Raw genomic sequence first — 15,460 nt, 5'->3', positions numbered from 1 at the left:
GGAAGCTGCTGTAGAGCCCAGGGAGCCCAGCTCAGAGCTCTGTGATGACCTGGAGGGTTGGCATTGGGGGCAGGGGTGGGAGGGAGGCTCAAGAGGGAGGGGATGTATGTATACATACAGCTGACTCACTTTGTTAGTACAGCAGAAACACAACATCGTAAAGCAATTGTACTCCAATAAAAAAAAGCAAAGCCCCAATGAGTAGTCAAGGTAGGGTGTGATTGGTAAAAGACCAACACATAGATCAAAGGAACAGAATGGACAGTCAAGATGGAGACCTACACGTCAAATGACTTTCAATGAAGATACTAAGGCAAATGAGTGGAGAAAGGATAATCTCAACCAATGAGAAGGCTGGTACGGGCTGGCCCGTGAGCCGCCCTCTCAGCGGTCTGGGATCCACAGCACCCCCTGCTGGGCTGCAGCGGTGGCTCCTCCTCTCCCGTCTTCACCTCCCCCGCTCTGCTCCCCCTCCCTGAATCATGAAGCCAGATCCCAGTCCTGACGGTTGCTCAACCTCCAGGAGCCAGTTCCTGTGGGCAGTGTCTGGGGAGCCCGACCCTCGTGAAAAGACGAGATCTTGCACAAGGCACCCTGCGTCTGTCCTCCACAAGGGAAGGGTGACATGGAGCTTGTCGGGCTGCTCATCCTGCTCGCTGTCACAGGTAGGAGTCCCTCCCTCCGCTGCTGACTCTCCCTCCCCTTCCTTGAGTCTGTGGCAAGTGGGTGGGTGGGGAGCGCTGAGCCACACTCTAAAGACGGCTGAAATCCTCCGCCTGTCCTGCACCCCCGCTTCCCACTGTGCCCCGTATTCTCCACGCTTTCCCTTTCCCTCCCTCCCCAGTATCAGCTCTTCACGCTGGTGGAGGCATCAGAGGCTGGTGGATTTGGACACCTAGAAAGAGGAGGAGTTCTGATGGTGGCATCTCAGGCACTAGCTAGTAGTTGGGGGAAGTTTGGGGAGCACTGGTAGGAGTCCCTAACATTTTGAACCACTTGAGCATAAAACTAGTCCCAGAGGAATAGCAGGGTGGGAGGGAGAAAAGAACCAAGCACTGGGAATCTGCATCTTTGGGGTACCCCTCCTGGGCTCTGAAGGTCCTCCTGTCCTCAGCCCTGGGGGCTGAAGGTTCTGTGATTGAGCTGCAGGGATGAGCACCCCAGAATTTTGCACATGACAGCATTTTCTCATTGGGGGATGCTTCTTGCTCCCCCCAGAGGAAAAGTCACATGGTGTTGGGGGGAGACAATGTTCCAGTGAAGCTGGAGTTTCTTAGCTGGAGGTGGGGCAGGGAAGGCAGGGGGATGTTGGTCTGCCTGGAGGCAGATGGACAGGGTGGTATGGGGGATATTGCTTATCAGGTCTCTCTGGTTCCAAAAGGCAGGCCACCAGCTCCCTAATCCTGGCAAGTTTCTGTTACCCATGTGGTTGACAAAGTGATTGAAGAGAAGGGAGGCTGAGGCAGAGGGTGCTGGGTGATTCTCTTTCAGCCCCTGCCCTGGCATCAGACTGGCGCTCCCCCACCCCAAGGAGGGTCCCTAAAATAGCAGCCTCATGTTTCCCCCAAAATAGCTCTGAGATGCATCCCTCCTGAAAGGGGAACAAAGCCACAGAAATAGGGAAGCTGGAAGCTAAAGGTCACAAAGAGGAGAATGTGGGGCTGCTACTGGCGTGGGCAGCTGCAGAGTTAGCAAGCATGGTGGGCATGGGGAGGGAGCGTTCAGCCCCCCGTGGGACCAGCCCCAGGCCTGAGAGGCCACTGGCCTTGCTCTCTTGACATGGACGGGGAGAGACGAGGGCATGATCCCCTGTAACAGGAAGAACACGTGTGGACTAGGACCGGCAGGAACTTCAAGACCAAGTGTCTCTGGAAATAGGCTCAGAGAGGGTCAATTACTTCTCTAAAGTGGTCCAACAAGTCCAGTGGTGATAAAGCCAGACCCAGACCCAGGACCCAGGGTTCCTGGTTTCCTCACTTGCTATAAACACACACTTGGGCTTTGCCACCTCTTCCCAGCTTATGTGGACCTGAGTTCCTTACGGGCAGGACTGCTGTCTCTTCTGTTCAGTGAGCATAGTAGGTGTTCAGTAGACACACGGTGCAGTGAAGGGACGTCTCCTCCCCAGAGCCGTCCGGAGCGCACAACACCACGGTGTTCCAGGGCACGATGGGCCGGTCCCTGCGGGTCTCCTGCCCCTACAACTCCTTCAAGCACTGGGGGAGACGCAAAGCCTGGTGCCGCCAGCTGGGTGAAGAAGGCCTGTGCCAGCAAGTGGTCAGCACCCACCCCTCGTGGCTGCTGTCCTTCCTGAAGAGGCGCAACGGGAGCACGGCCATCACAGATGACGCCCTGGGGGGCACACTCACCATCACGCTGCGGAATCTTCAAGCCCACGACGCTGGCCTCTACCAGTGCCAGAGCCTCCACGGCAGCGAGGCTGACACCCTCAGGAAGGTCCTGGTGGAGGTGCTGGCTGGTGAGTGGGCGGCTGACTGCACCCCGCCCTGAGGCTGGGGCTCTGAGCACAGGATCGACCACCCTCGGGGCTTTTGGGGGCCCTGGGAGGTCCCACGGTGTGGATTTGTCCCCCTGCCCAACTGAGGGCCACTGTGGCTCGTTGTGCCGATTGCTGACCACACGAGGGGGTCGCCATCCAGCCCTGTGCCCCGCTCCAGGCTGCGCGCCCTGGTGGAGGACTGCATCGCTTGCAGGAAGGGTACAGTCCTTCCTTTACAGACACTTAGGAGCTAGCTGTGGTCCTGCTCCCCTCCAAACAGCTTTATCCATCTGGCATCCCGTTGGGATGTGAGCCCTGAGGTGGTCCTTAAGGAGTAGGAGGACATTCACTCATTCCCTCACCCAACCACCCAAAGCACCTACCGATGTAGATTAAGCACCAACTTGGTACAGAAAAACAGGCCCAGAAAGGAACACTGCTGTGACCCGGGGCAACTGCTTCTCCTCTCTGGGCCTCCATTTCCCCATCTTTAAATGGTGGTGATGGAGTGGGTGCCGCTGACCCCATATGGCTCCCGTAAGAAACAAGCAACAGAGTTTTACAGTGCTTGGGGGCAGTGACAGCCCTCGCCCCAGTCTCCTGCTGCTAACTGCTTGGGATCGTCATTCCCGGTTTAACTAGGTGAGATAGGGAGTGCTGGGGTCCTTCTCGCCCCTGAGCTTGCACAGGGGTGCCCTCCAGGAAAGCGTTCTGTCTGTGTCTCCTGTGTCCCAAACAAATCTGAGGTCACAGATCCCTTTTCTGACTCTCTCTTTGTCCAACTCTTCCCCCTAACATGGCCCCTTATCATGGAAATGAAGGTCGGAAACTTGTCTAAGATGGGGAGGGTAGGTGAGACCATCTGCCTTAGACCCCAAACCCCATCTCCATGGAAGTAGGTGGAGAGGAAACACTGCGATCCTATCAGAGTCTAAGGTTCAGCTGACTCCCACAGATACAGCAGGAAAAGGGTAACAAGAATAACAACAATAATATCTGTAGCTGGTACAGCCAGCTTGACAGTCCACACCGGACTTTCAGAAACACTGATCGTCTCGTTTGCTCTTCCCAAAGACCCTGTGTGATGGGAGGGTGGGGGTGCAGTCACTGAGCTCCTTGAGGGGATGGGCACTACACAGGCTGTTCTCGCTGAATCCTGCAACACTATTATTAAGAAGGGGTTCCTAACTGCTCCACTCTACAGGTGAGGAAACTGAGGCTCAGAGACGTTAACAACTTGATCCACACAGGGTGAGGTCCCAGAGAGCTTCACCCCACCCAGAGGGGTCCTCTCCACTGTGGCTTCAAGAAGGGGACTAGCAGCTCACAGGCTCTGTCTCCCACAGACCCCCGTGATTACCAGGACCCTGGAGATCTCTGGATCCCTGAGGGGTCTGAGAGCTTCGAGAATGCCCAGGTGGAGCACAGCATCTCCAGGTATAGTAACAAGTCTTTGCTAAGATCCCTGGGTAGACTCCACCCTGCAGAGCCCAGGCATGGGGTGGCAGCTGGGGGGCGGGGGGTGCCAGAAGTACAGATCCCGAGGCAACTGGAACAGGAAGGGATCTATATATGATCTTGTCTAAACACCCCTCCAACCCGCCAGTGTGTGTTGGTGTGACTGTACCAGTTGTTAAAATATTGCAAAACTTCCCTAACAGTTTATAAATAGCTGATGCTCCAAGATTCTTGAATGACTGGCCTCCCACCCCTTCCCCTGGCAGCCCTCAGACAGAATCCTCACAGTTCAGCAACAATGAAAGTTTTAGGATTAATATTTCAGCACAAAACTCGTACCCCCAGATCCCTGCTTCCCTGACGGGACCAGAATCAGTTCTGACTGGTTCTTGACTATGTACTGGTGTTTAAACACTGTTAGTATAACCATGAAGTGCACGTGTGTGTGCACACACACACAAAAACACACCACAACACATCACACCATCATGAAGGCAGAAAACCGCTCAGCGAGGGAGGTGGTTGTTTGAAAGTACTCAGCAGGCAGATCCATGCCTGGAACTCAGGTCTCCTGACTACAGGCTCCCTAAGCCCCATAAAGCCTCATCCAGGGCTGGCGGTGGGTGTGGGAGGTGTCCCCAGCCCCCAGAGCTCCTGAGGTCTCCCCATTCCTTCTCTGAGGACAGATTCCAGCGTGTGTGTCCCCTCATGGCCTCCCACATGCCCTCTTTGTTTCTCCAAGGAGCCTTTCGGAAGAGGAGAGCCCCTTCCCACCCACTTCCATCCTTTTCCTCCTGGCCTGCATCTTTCTCAGCAAGCTTCTAGCAGCCAGCGCCCTCTGGGCTGCAGCCTGGCATGGGCAGAAACAACGGCCACCCCAGGCCAGTGGACCGGACTGTGGCCACAACCCAGGTTACCAGCTCCAAACTCTGACAGGTGAGCTTGGAGAGCACAGTGGTGGCCGGGGGCTGGAGAGGTGGGGCAGAGAGGCGCTGAGTGAGTACCCTGTCTGTTGCAGAGCTGAGAGACACATGAGAGAGGAGGACCCTCAGTGGAGAGAGGTTCAGGAGAGGTCTGCACGGATCACTCCAGCCTGCTGCACACCTGCCCCTTGGCCACCAAGTCTCCTGGCTCTGCTTTGGCAAAAGGCCGCTCTGCCTCTACCCTTCTTCCTTTGGCCGTGGAAGCACGCGCGCGTGTGTGTGTGCTCACGCACACACGTGTGCACATGGGAGGTGGGAAGGATACCTCCAGCTTCTGGACATTGGCCATTAAACAGTCTCACAAATAAACCCAAGACTTCATGTTTCTTTGATGGTTTAGGGTGTCATGAAGGTCTTCTCTTTTGCTACAAGGCTAGGAGAGGGAATACCGATGAGGAGAAGTCAGAAGGTCTGGCTCCTTAGGGTCCAGGGTCTTAGAATACCACGTTCTTCCATTTCCACAGGCTCCAAACTGGCCCAACTTTTTAAGTCTTCTCTCTCCTTCCTAGAGATCTGATTACCAAGCCCTGCTTCCCTCTGTGGAATTTCTCTAGCATCTTCTCTCATCCTCCTGCCTCCCGTCCACTCGTTCCCTATGATTATTGCTGGGCCCCCACTCCAGGCCCCCCTCCCTCTGCCTGTCTCAAGCCCCCCCCCCCCCCAAGACCATCCAGTTCCCAGCTGACTCATCCATTCATCTCCCTAGAGGTTTGTTTTTATCGTGTTATGCTCCCTCCAGAGAAATGGCAAGGGCTTGGGTCGTTGGCACAGCATACCAGAGCTAGGGACTACTGGTCCAAGCCCCAAGCCTCTCATCGTATAGAAGGGAAACTGAGGCTCAAAAGGGAAAGATTTACCCAGAGTCCCCTGTGCAGCCTGGAAATCCTACTTTCACTTGACTTTCCAGGTGCCCTTACCTCTAGCTCAACCCTACTTATTTATTTAAAATAATCCCCCCTCATTTTTTTTAGCCACGCTGCATAGCTTGCAGCATCTTAGTTCCCTGACCAGGGATTGAACCTGGGCCCCAGCAGTGGAAGTGTGGAGTCCTAACCACAGGACTACCAGGGAAGTTCCAATCCTACTTATTTCAATAAAAACTGATATCTTCTGTGCCAGGTACCAGTCCAGGCACTGGAGACACAACAGTGAACAAGACAAGCAAAGATTTCTGCCCACAGAGAGCCTTGATCTAATGGGAAGAAGGCAGACAGACAAATACAATGTCGGTCAGTCAGCTGGTTGGGAGTGCGGGGAGGGCAGAAGGCCCGGGGAATGATGCAATTCTAAGGGGTAGTCAGGAGGCACCACTTGAGAAACACCTCAGGGAAGCAAGGCAGGAAGAGTGTTCGAGACACTGGGAACAACCAAGGCAGCTCGGGGAACCTCATCTCTCTCTTCAACACACACACACACCTCCTGGACCAAGCATGAGGGGAAACTAGATGGAAGCTACCCTGAAGGCGGGCTGTCCTCGAGGAGGAAGTGGGCTGGCCATATCTGCAGGCTCTCTGTCCCGGCCTCAGAGCGGAAGGCCAGGAGTCCCTCTCCACGGCCACATGTGGCTGCATTGCTCCCTAACCTGGATGCGAGTCCCTGGGGTTTGGAATCACTGGGAAAGAGCCCTCGGTGCAGCCCTGTGTATCAGCCTCAGGTTAATAGGTCACTCCCCTTGTCACAGCCCTGCCCCACCCACTCCTGTCGAGGCTATTCCGGTGGCCTCTGCCCCCAGCTCTTGGATCCTGGTCTAGTCTGTGTTTCCCTGGCCTCCCTGACTCAGCTGCACTCTAGTGAAACTTCCCCGTTGGGTCCTGGTGCAGTCGTCTCCTTCCTGCAGACACAGGCACAGTCTAGGAGCCAAGACAGAGCAGAGCCCAAAGCGAGCCCACGACAGCGCCCTCCCGCCCACCCCGCCTGAGCACCAGGAGTGAAGGGACAGAAGGGGAGGCTCTGGGGGTGTGCCTGGTGGAGGGGTGCTGCTGGAACTTTCCTGCTCTTGGGAGCTCAGCCTTCGCTCCTTCCTGCTCGGCCAGGTCAGAGACGTCCACCCTGGGATCCCCCGCCTTTCACTCTCGAGTGCACACTGAACTGAAAGCGTTTTCCAATGGGAAGTTTGCCTCCTTAAGAAACCTTGAGCAAGCTCCTTAACTGCTCTGAGCCTCAGGCTCCTTGCACATAAAGACAAACAAAAATCCCAACACCAAACCAAACCCCAACAACCCTACTTTGGTGGGTTTTTATGAGATTGAAAGAAATAACATGAAAGTCCCTGGCCAGCTGTCTGGCACATAGTAGGTCCTGCATAAGCACTGGCTTTCTTCCTCTTCTCAAACGCCTGGTGAGAGGACATGTCACTGGGTCCTTGCCACTTCTGTCCCAGGCACCCAGTGGGGGACTGTGTCTGTTTTAGGCACTCAATAAATATTGAAGACAGTTCTCCTCCTCACACAAATCTCCCAGGTTGGCTTATTAGAGCAAAAATAATTTTCTGGTAAGGAAATAAAAGAAAGACTGATACGCCTTGGCAGAACAGACATACAGCCGTCCATATCACTCACAAGGGAGACCCAGGTGTCCAGTCGGCTGGAGACTCTGCCAGTATTAGCACCGAGAGTCCTGTGTCCCCAGAAAACCCTCATCCCAGGTGAACAGGGACAGCTGGTCTCCATATCACCGTGTCCACGAGACTCAGCTAAACACGGCTTTCTCAGGCTCCTGGTCCCTGCTTCGCATTCTCAGCTCCCTTGCTCCTGGAGGGAGGAGGAGGTAGGGAGACAGGAGGAGGAGGGCAGGGAGGACAGAAGAAGGAGGGAGGGAGGTTTTTCCAGGCCCCTTTGCAGGTGTGAGCATCTAGGTCAGAGCGGTGTGTCCTCCCAGGCATTCCCACCTGGCCTGCTGTGGTCTGAGCACTGGCGCATCCCTGGTGTCAGCAGGTTCACCCCTCACATTCTGTGCAGGGTCCCCAGCCCCAGTTCTGCACAGGGTGATGCAAATGGGGACCAGATGGACCCTGTGTGGGGAGTGGGTTTGTGTCATGGAGAGGAACCCCAAATTATGAGACTTGGAGCTGATATAGAGCATCTGGCACGTTGAACACTGGCCCATCTTCCTCTCTGGTGGGAGAGAGAGACATCTTTACTTCGGAATAGAACCTGATCATTTCCAGGGAGGAAGGGGAAGGATGGAAGCAAATCTCTCTGGAGCTGACACACTGTCTCTAACTCCCCAGGCACGTTTGCTCTTCAAGCTCCCTGGAACAAAGCTCGGTCAGTGACCTTTCCTGAGAAGGCCCCGATCATGCAGAAACATGAACATATTCACAGAGAACTGTCTTCCGACAGAGAGGACAGTGCATTCATGAAATAAAAATAATACATCAAAAATGCTTGGAGAATTAAAAATACTGTAAATTAAAAGCACTAAGGGATAAAAATTTGAAGGACAAGGATAGAAGGGATGGAAGAAAAAATATGAGGATATCTTCCAGGAATCAGAACACAATGGGCCAAAAAAAAAAAAAAAAAGGAAGGAAACCTAGACAGAAAAGCTATGAAAATGAGATGAGTACAGGAGGCTCAATATCCGATTAATTGTCAAAGCAGTAGTGCAGCTCCTAAAAGTGGAGAATGTGGTCCACACCGGAAGTGTCTAGGGAGCACTCAGCACAGGGAGCGAAGACAGGTCAGCCCAGGGTGCACCATCGAGGGGGGGCTTCCTGGATGATCTCTGGAGAGCTCGGGTAGGGCACTCACACAGAATTTTAAATTAAGATGGACTCAGGCCCTGGGGAGGACATTTTACTTCCCTCCTTCACAGCTCTGCATCATCAGATTCTATATTCAGAATACCCTGAAGATCATCTTCCCCCTTTCTCTAGTGCTCCCTGGTTGCCATAATCCTCCTCCCTGACTTCACTCCTTAGGGGTGCCCAGGATCCCAGGCTTCTGTATTCCTTGGGCCTTCTCATTCTGCCTCGCCCACTCCTATCTGGAGCACTGAGCCAACCAGAGCTTGGAACAGCTCCTTCTCCCCACCCATGGCGGGGCCCACCAGTGCCTGCTTCCCAACCCCATGGTCACTGAGAGCCCCACGTGAGTGTCTGAGGCCAAATTTCCTGCCCCCAGGGGAATGCTGTGTCAGTGCCCAGAGGAGCCTCAGAGCTGACATCTCCTTGCCCAGCCATGGGCCCCAAACTGCTCCTGCTGCTGCTCCTGGGACTAGTAGGTAAGGTTCAGAAGGAGCTGCACTCTGGGCCCCATGTACCCTGCTCCATGCCCAGGGATAATTGGCATTGCCCTGGCAACAATTACATGTGTAGGCCCAGAAGTGGACCTCTAGACCCCTGACCCCCTGGGCAGTGGGTGGACCAGGAGGTGCCCTGCCTGACATTCCCTCAACTTTCTTCCCTAGGCCAGGGCTCGACAGGCAGCCTCCCGGAGCTGCTGCAGGCGCCCAAGGGGAGCTCCATCCTGGTGCAGTGCCACTACCGACTCCAGGATGTCAAGGCACAAAAGGTGTGGTGCCAGGTCCTGCCAGAGGGATGCCAGCCCTTGGTGACATCAGCTGTGAATCGCGGGGCCCCAGCTGGCAGCCGCGTATTTCTCACCGACCTGGGGGGCGGCCTGCTCCAGGTGGAGATGCTTGCCCTGCGGGAGGAGGATGCTGGAGAGTATGCCTGTGTGGTGGAGGGCCTCTCGGGGCCCCAGACTGTGCACAGGGTCACTCTGGATGTGCTTCCTGCAGGTGAGTTATCCCAGCCTGGCCAGCAGCCCTGGCCTGCCCTCCTGCCCCAACCTGCCGCTCTTGGGTCCTTGGTGGGTGGGAGCCCTTGTGGGTGAGGAATATTGGCCAAATGCCCAATATTCTTTTGACAGCTCTGCAAGGAACGGAAGCCAAACTGGGTGAGAAGTCTGAGATAAATCAGACAAAGAGCAGTCCCCTTTCCGCTCTTGCATGGGTGGGTCTCCCCACAGGAAGTCACATCCTTCTTCCCCTACTCAGGGTCTTGGCCTCCTCATCCAGCATTTTTAACATACCATATGCTGTTATTTCCCCCTTAGAAATGCTTTAAACAAAGTTTTGATTCAGACATATCAACCGGAATTAATTTTTTGGTATATGTTCCAGGCTTAAGATTAATGGCTTAAAAACTACTGAATTTATACCTTATTTTATAAGTCTTCACTGAGCGTCTAGTATGTGTCTCATGTAACAGGCAGGGTACATTCAATGGCTGAATTCCTTTGACTTATTCAGTTTTAAAAACAGAAAAAGTGTCTCATCAATATATAGTCAATATTCTCGACCCTATTTCAGTTTACAAAGTACTCTTCACAGGATTCATTTTTACAGTCTATAACTTTCTCATGTCTAAATATTTACTAAAAGAACATTTCAAAGTATTAAATATTCCTCAGAAAAGTACAATATTGTAAAAAATAATTGTTCTGTTGGGAACATGGTCAGCTACCTGAGGAAGCAGACTGTTCTACCTTCCTCTTATGGATGTTGACATCTTTTTGATTTAAGTATTCCTTTCTTAAGTAATTTGTGCCAAAGGCCCAAAATAAGGAAATCAAGACATTTTTCCTTGTGTTTTTCTCCATCTGTTATGAGGAGGGACTAAGCTGTCATTAGAATCTCTCTTGTGTCCACAATTTTTACTCATATTATAAACATACTCCTGTTAACTCTGGTTATCCTTTGTTCTCCTGCTTCCTTGACACTCTAAGGTCTAGTAACTCAAGGTTAGAACTTCCTAAACGGCAAATGGTCACAAGACAATGCACTGGGGAAGGGTGGCAGGGAGATGGGTACCCTCAGTGGGACATCTGAGGTGTGGGGACCCCAAGAGTTGTAGAGGATGGATATTCAGGCAAATGGGTAGAGCCCAGTATCCAGGGAGGATACAGCGGTCTTAAAAACCAGATCAGGACATATGCCACAAGGCTGGGGTCAATGATGTCTCAGTTCCTGGTTTACCGTGGGGCGGGGAGTGGGAATGGCGATTGCTAAGAACCAGGCAAGACCCTCCTCTCAGAGGATCTAGGAGGGCTGCTGCGTTCCCAAGGCAGATCCTCAGGCTGACAGAAACCAACCCTGAGCCCCACAGATAGAAGCTGAGCACATTGTTGGAATGACAAAAAAACTTGTCACAAAACTGAGTCTCAGGGTCTAAGCCAAAGCTCTCAGCAAGTGTCAGCTTTCAGGACTGACCCTATGTTCCTTAGCTCCAGAGCTTGGGATGGGGCCCAGCCAACCTGCAAGGCTGGTCACAAGGTTGCAGGTATGCAGAGAGGTCTAGTAGGCTGGGCCAAAGCCCCTTTAGAGAGCAAGTGATGAGAGCTGGGAGCAAGGTCCCCAAGGAGCTCAGAGTAGAGAGGCCTATTCTGGGGTGGGGAAGGGAAGTGGGCACAGATAACACAGTGGGGTTTCTGCATAGTCTGAGCAGCCTGACTGAGACTAGGCACAGGGGGAACGGGTAAAGGAGAAGAAATTCAGAGGGGGAGGCTGGGAGCTGGCAGCAGAGGGGACGTGAGCATATTCACAATCAGATAAAGACTTAGACTTCCAGAATAAGAGGCCCCTTAAGGAATATCCCAAGCACCCCTTTGTGTTTCTTACTCCAGACCTTCCTCAGTTCTACTCCCCCAGTCCCTCAGATCTCAGCAAGCCCTTCAACCCTGCTCAATAAGGACTTCCTTCTCACTCAGCTCCTGGCCTGAAAGAGGAGGAGGAGGAGATCCATCAGGATGGGACTCTGGGTGAGAGCTCCTCTTTGGACTCTGTAAACAGCGGCAGCCCTTTGGATACCAGCCAGGATAAGAAGAGGTACTGACAAGAACTGTATGTGGGTGGCTGGGAAAGGGTGATGGTGAAGATACAGCTTGTTTAGAGCCCCAGACTAAATTGAAAGGAAAAGTTACAATTCTCTCCACTCCTGGGGAAGCTGCTCAACAGGTAGGCAGGTAGGCAGACAGACAGGCATACCTCTCTATTCCAGTTCAGCACTGAGCCCTTTATTCCAGTACATCTCCAGTAGTCTCTCTTCTTCCCTGCTTGAGTCTGCCTGCCTCATTCCATTAAAAAAAAAGCTCTTTCTCCCGACCATGGCACACCAAGAATGGTGCCTCTGCGCCACTTCTCCAGGATTCCTGCCAAGCAGCTCCCCACCAGGTTCAGGGCTAAGCTCACTTCCTTCTTCGTGTGTCTCAGCAGACCCTGGATTTGGGGTGCTGTGTTCCTGCTGGGCCTGCTGGTGATGGTGGCGGTGGTGCTGCTTGCTGTGATGGTCAAAAGGAAAGGTGGGTAGATCTCCACCTGCGTATCCCAGCAGGGCTCTTCCGGCCCTGTATCAGCCATTCCTGCATTTGAGGCTGGGAATCCAGGTCTGCTCCCCCTACAGATGGGCCTCGGCAAGCGCCCCCAGGCCCTACAATTCCCGTGGCTGAAAGGTGGAGAAGAGCACAGAGATTCCGTGGGAGGTGGCCTGGGGAGAGACAGGAATCGTAGGGTGAGACAGTGGCACTGGGGACAGGTGGCTGGAAGAGATGGGGGATTTCAGGAGATGGCTTGAGTGTTGAGACAGGATGAAGGGAGCTGTGGAAGTAGTAAGTGGGGGAGTCAGGGCTGGCCGGAGGTGGGGGCTGGGGAGATGGAGGGGGAAGACTTTGCTGTTGGGAGTGGGGATGTTTGAGTATGGGCTGGAACAGAGGTTGCCAAGGTTTCTGAAGAGAGTGCATGTGTGGGAGGCACTGAGTCAGCACAAGGAGCAGTCTGTGCTTCTGTTCCACCAGGAAACAGGTTTGCTGTCGGTGGACAATTTCAGAGCAGCGGAATCTCAAACACGGTAAGAAACCTCTGCAGGCCCCCAGCCAAATTCCCTAGACCCTCTCTCTGCCATACTCACTGACAAGTCCTGGGATGATCGGGTGGAGAAAAGACTGGAACCCACATGAGGTCCAAATCCACTTCTTAAATGCAGTAAACTTGCCAACTATAGTCTTGCACCTTCCCACTTTGCCATCCACCTGCCCAGATTTAGGGAGATACTTGGGGCCTGAAAATCTTCCCAGTGAAGCTGTCTTGCCCACAGACATACTCAGGATTCCGGAGACAGATCCAGTGTGATCCTGGACTTCCCACCTCAAGGAACTGGGGTAGAGGGAGGCATTTTCTCTTTGCCTGACAGGCCTGCTTTTGTTATAGGCTCCCTCCTCAGTGGTCCACCACATCAGTGACTCTGGACTGGCTGTTGATTTACCATCAGATGTACCATATGTCAAGCTTGACTCACCACCTTCCTTTGATGATACCACTTACACTAACCTTCCTCCTGATTCCCTGTCAGGGAAACTCCTACCCCTAGAACCACCCTCTGTGGCCCCTCTGCCTCCTAAGGTTGAGATCAGCTCCAAGCCTGTGACATACGCTACAGTCATCTTCCCTGGAAAGGGCAAGAGTGGAGAAGCCGCCTGCGAGCCAGCCCAGGAGCCGCCTAATAGCCAGGCTCCACCCAGCTGAGCTGTTCACCATCCTGTACACCACCGCAGATTAGCCCCAGGGTTTTGTGTAGCCATCCATGCAACCCATGCTCTAGATCCTTAAGCTATCAGATCTTTAGGATCTAATGTCTTGACTTTTCTGACCTGGTGAGTGATACTTGGAATGACTGAGCTGTCCTGGGAAACTAGCCATGTTAGTTCCTCTGCCATTACACCAAAGAACTAAATAAACTCTAAATGATAATATATGAGCTCTTGATGCTTGGGAGGGAATGGAAGGGCCCTGGTTTGACTGCTCGTCAACTGAAAAGAGTGGTCTAGAGTTTGTCCTGTAATGCTCTCCTGCCAGAGGGGAAGTGATTTCCCTCCCTGATCAGACTCCTGCAATGCAGTCTGATTTAAGGGGCATGAAGGGGGATTTCTTCAAAAGCATTTCCTGCCTTTATCATGACACTTGAAAGTATAGATTCATTTGCTTGAGACAGAAATCTCCTTTTTTCTGCTTTTGACCTTGTAAACACACGTGACCTCTGACGATGCAACACATAATGGGAGAAGGAGGATAATTCCTTAGCGCCAGGGGCTGCTAGTGCTAAAGAACCCGCCCACCAGTGCAGGAGATGTAAGAGACATGGGTTCGACCCCTGGGTCAGGAAGATCCCCAGGAGCAGGAAATGGCAACCCACTCTAGTATTCTTGCCTGGAGAACTCCATGGACAGAGGAGGCTGGTGGGGTCGCACAGAGTCGGACAAGACTGAAGCGACTTAGCACAGCACAAAGAGGGCTCAGGACAGAAAGGGTAGGAGAGATGGGGTTAAAAAGAAACAGGAGTAAGGCCAGAAACAAACAGATACCAAGCCTATTCCTTGGTAGAACAAAGGATTTTCAAGCACCAGGAGATAAAAGATCTTCACAGACATCAGTTTTATCAGAGTTGGCTCTTTCTCAACTGTGTGGTCTTCTGGTAGCTCTGTTCCCTTAACTCTGAGCCTGGGATGAGCCCAGTGAAGAAAAGGCATGCAGGTGGGGGAATAAGGAATAAATGGTAAATGTGTGGCCACAGTTAAGTATAAATGAAAGCTAGTCCAGGCTGGGTATAGGAAGGCCTTTAAGGTTCCTGCCATGACTTCTCCTCAAACTGTTTGAAAATATTTGTCCATATTGAGATGAGAAACTTAGATGGAGAAGAGGAGGTGCTCAGGAATCCAGTCTTTTACAATCATGAAGAACTAGGCAAAAAGAGGTTTTCACTGCCTAAACCATCTGGAAGGGCCCTAAGCTTAGTCTAGGTACATGAGGCGAAGAGACAGGCAGGGGCTGTTTAAGCCTAGTAATGCTATTTTCAGGGAGCTCTGGCAGGATGTTCTGGGCTTCCTTTGATAGAGTCTCAGCCTGTGACAGAACCTAAATTTACTCTGTCCCTTGTGGAGGCAGCAGCTCCCCACCAATCAACTAAGCCCTCATTTACCCTGGCTAAGATGACTGGGGACTTTCCTGGGGAGAAGGAGAGATGGGGGAAGGGCAGAATAAAGTCTAAAAAGCCCCCCTCTGGGAGAAATGACTATAATTGGTCTGAATGTAACTGTTTAGAACCTGACAGAAGTAGAAGTATATTTAACAATGCAAAGGAAAATACTAAGATAGTCAGTTGACTGGTAGAGAAGACTGAAGGAGGAAAGGGAAATGTACTAATTCCATCAGTGCCTATGATAGAAAGTCTATGAATTATAGTCACAGAGTCAGTTATAAAAGTAACTTCTAAAAGGAAAATGCTAAAATTAATTTCATTCATTTTATAAAAACAAAGTAAATGCAAATGACGTGATGAGATGACTGCTTCACACTAGAACCTTTGGAACTCAGGTAAAGAAGCTCTCAGAGGAAAATACACACCCTTAACAAGAATTAAGCATCTTACTCAAACAGCTAGTTAATTTTAAAGGAGAAAAATGACATAACTAGTACATAAATAAAAGAGTTTATTCTTTGAAGTCAACTGAAATAAAGTGTTAGC

The 15,460-nt window shown here is 52.2% G+C and overlaps 2 protein-coding genes and 1 non-coding gene across 6 annotated transcripts; 2 read left to right on the top strand and 1 right to left on the bottom strand.

Annotated features, from left to right (window-relative positions):
- Positions 1 to 591: 591 nt before the first annotated feature.
- TREM2 (triggering receptor expressed on myeloid cells 2) lies at positions 592 to 5,379 on the top strand. 3 transcript variants are annotated; one of them, XM_004018807.6, is made up of 5 exons: positions 592 to 665; positions 2,129 to 2,479; positions 3,847 to 3,937; positions 4,701 to 4,894; positions 4,977 to 5,250. In XM_004018807.6, exons 1-5 carry the CDS (start codon positions 626 to 628, stop codon positions 4,991 to 4,993), a joined length of 693 nt encoding a protein of 230 aa, XP_004018856.2. In that variant the 5' UTR covers positions 592 to 625; the 3' UTR covers positions 4,994 to 5,250. The 3 variants fall into 3 exon arrangements, with proteins under 3 accessions (XP_004018856.2, XP_060259607.1, XP_042092931.1); XM_060403624.1 differs by having other exon boundaries at positions 2,071 to 2,479; XM_042236997.2 differs by lacking the exon at positions 4,701 to 4,894 and having other exon boundaries at positions 4,977 to 5,379.
- A 561-nt stretch (positions 5,380 to 5,940) lies between these two features.
- Positions 5,941 to 6,012, bottom strand: TRNAG-UCC (transfer RNA glycine (anticodon UCC)). Its single transcript has one exon. It is a non-coding gene; the product is annotated as a tRNA-Gly (tRNA).
- A 3,064-nt stretch (positions 6,013 to 9,076) lies between these two features.
- Positions 9,077 to 13,691, top strand: TREML1 (triggering receptor expressed on myeloid cells like 1). Of its 2 annotated transcripts, none has more exons than XM_042236988.2 (6): positions 9,077 to 9,165; positions 9,352 to 9,684; positions 11,655 to 11,772; positions 12,160 to 12,245; positions 12,738 to 12,790; positions 13,150 to 13,691. In XM_042236988.2, the coding sequence occupies exons 1-6, from the start codon at positions 9,123 to 9,125 to the stop codon at positions 13,462 to 13,464; spliced, it is 948 nt and encodes a 315-aa protein (XP_042092922.1). In that variant the 5' UTR covers positions 9,077 to 9,122; the 3' UTR covers positions 13,465 to 13,691. The 2 variants fall into 2 exon arrangements, with proteins under 2 accessions (XP_042092922.1, XP_042092921.1); XM_042236987.2 differs by having other exon boundaries at positions 12,157 to 12,245.
- The last annotated feature ends 1,769 nt before the right edge of the window (positions 13,692 to 15,460 follow it).

Source organism: Ovis aries, chromosome 20 (genome assembly GCF_016772045.2).
Source record: "Ovis aries strain OAR_USU_Benz2616 breed Rambouillet chromosome 20, ARS-UI_Ramb_v3.0, whole genome shotgun sequence".
Lineage (NCBI taxonomy): Eukaryota > Metazoa > Chordata > Mammalia > Artiodactyla > Bovidae > Ovis > Ovis aries.
This window is presented reverse-complemented; position numbering and strand designations above follow the sequence as displayed.

Excerpts from the sequence above, each read along its gene's own strand:
- TREML1 (XM_042236987.2), top strand. The coding sequence starts at position 9,123 with ATGGGCCCCAAACTGCTCCTGCTGCTGCTCCTGGGACTAGTAG. Across the intron at positions 11,773-12,156 it reads ACCAGCCAGGATAAGAAGAG|CAGACCCTGGATTTGGGGTG; the intron begins GTACTGACAAGA and ends CGTGTGTCTCAG. Across the intron at positions 12,791-13,149 it reads GCAGCGGAATCTCAAACACG|GCTCCCTCCTCAGTGGTCCA; the intron begins GTAAGAAACCTC and ends CTTTTGTTATAG.
- TREM2 (XM_042236997.2), top strand. The coding sequence starts at position 626 with ATGGAGCTTGTCGGGCTGCTCATCCTGCTCGCTGTCACAG. Across the intron at positions 2,480-3,846 it reads CCTGGTGGAGGTGCTGGCTG|ACCCCCGTGATTACCAGGAC; the intron begins GTGAGTGGGCGG and ends TGTCTCCCACAG. Across the intron at positions 3,938-4,976 it reads GTGGAGCACAGCATCTCCAG|AGCTGAGAGACACATGAGAG; the intron begins GTATAGTAACAA and ends TGTCTGTTGCAG.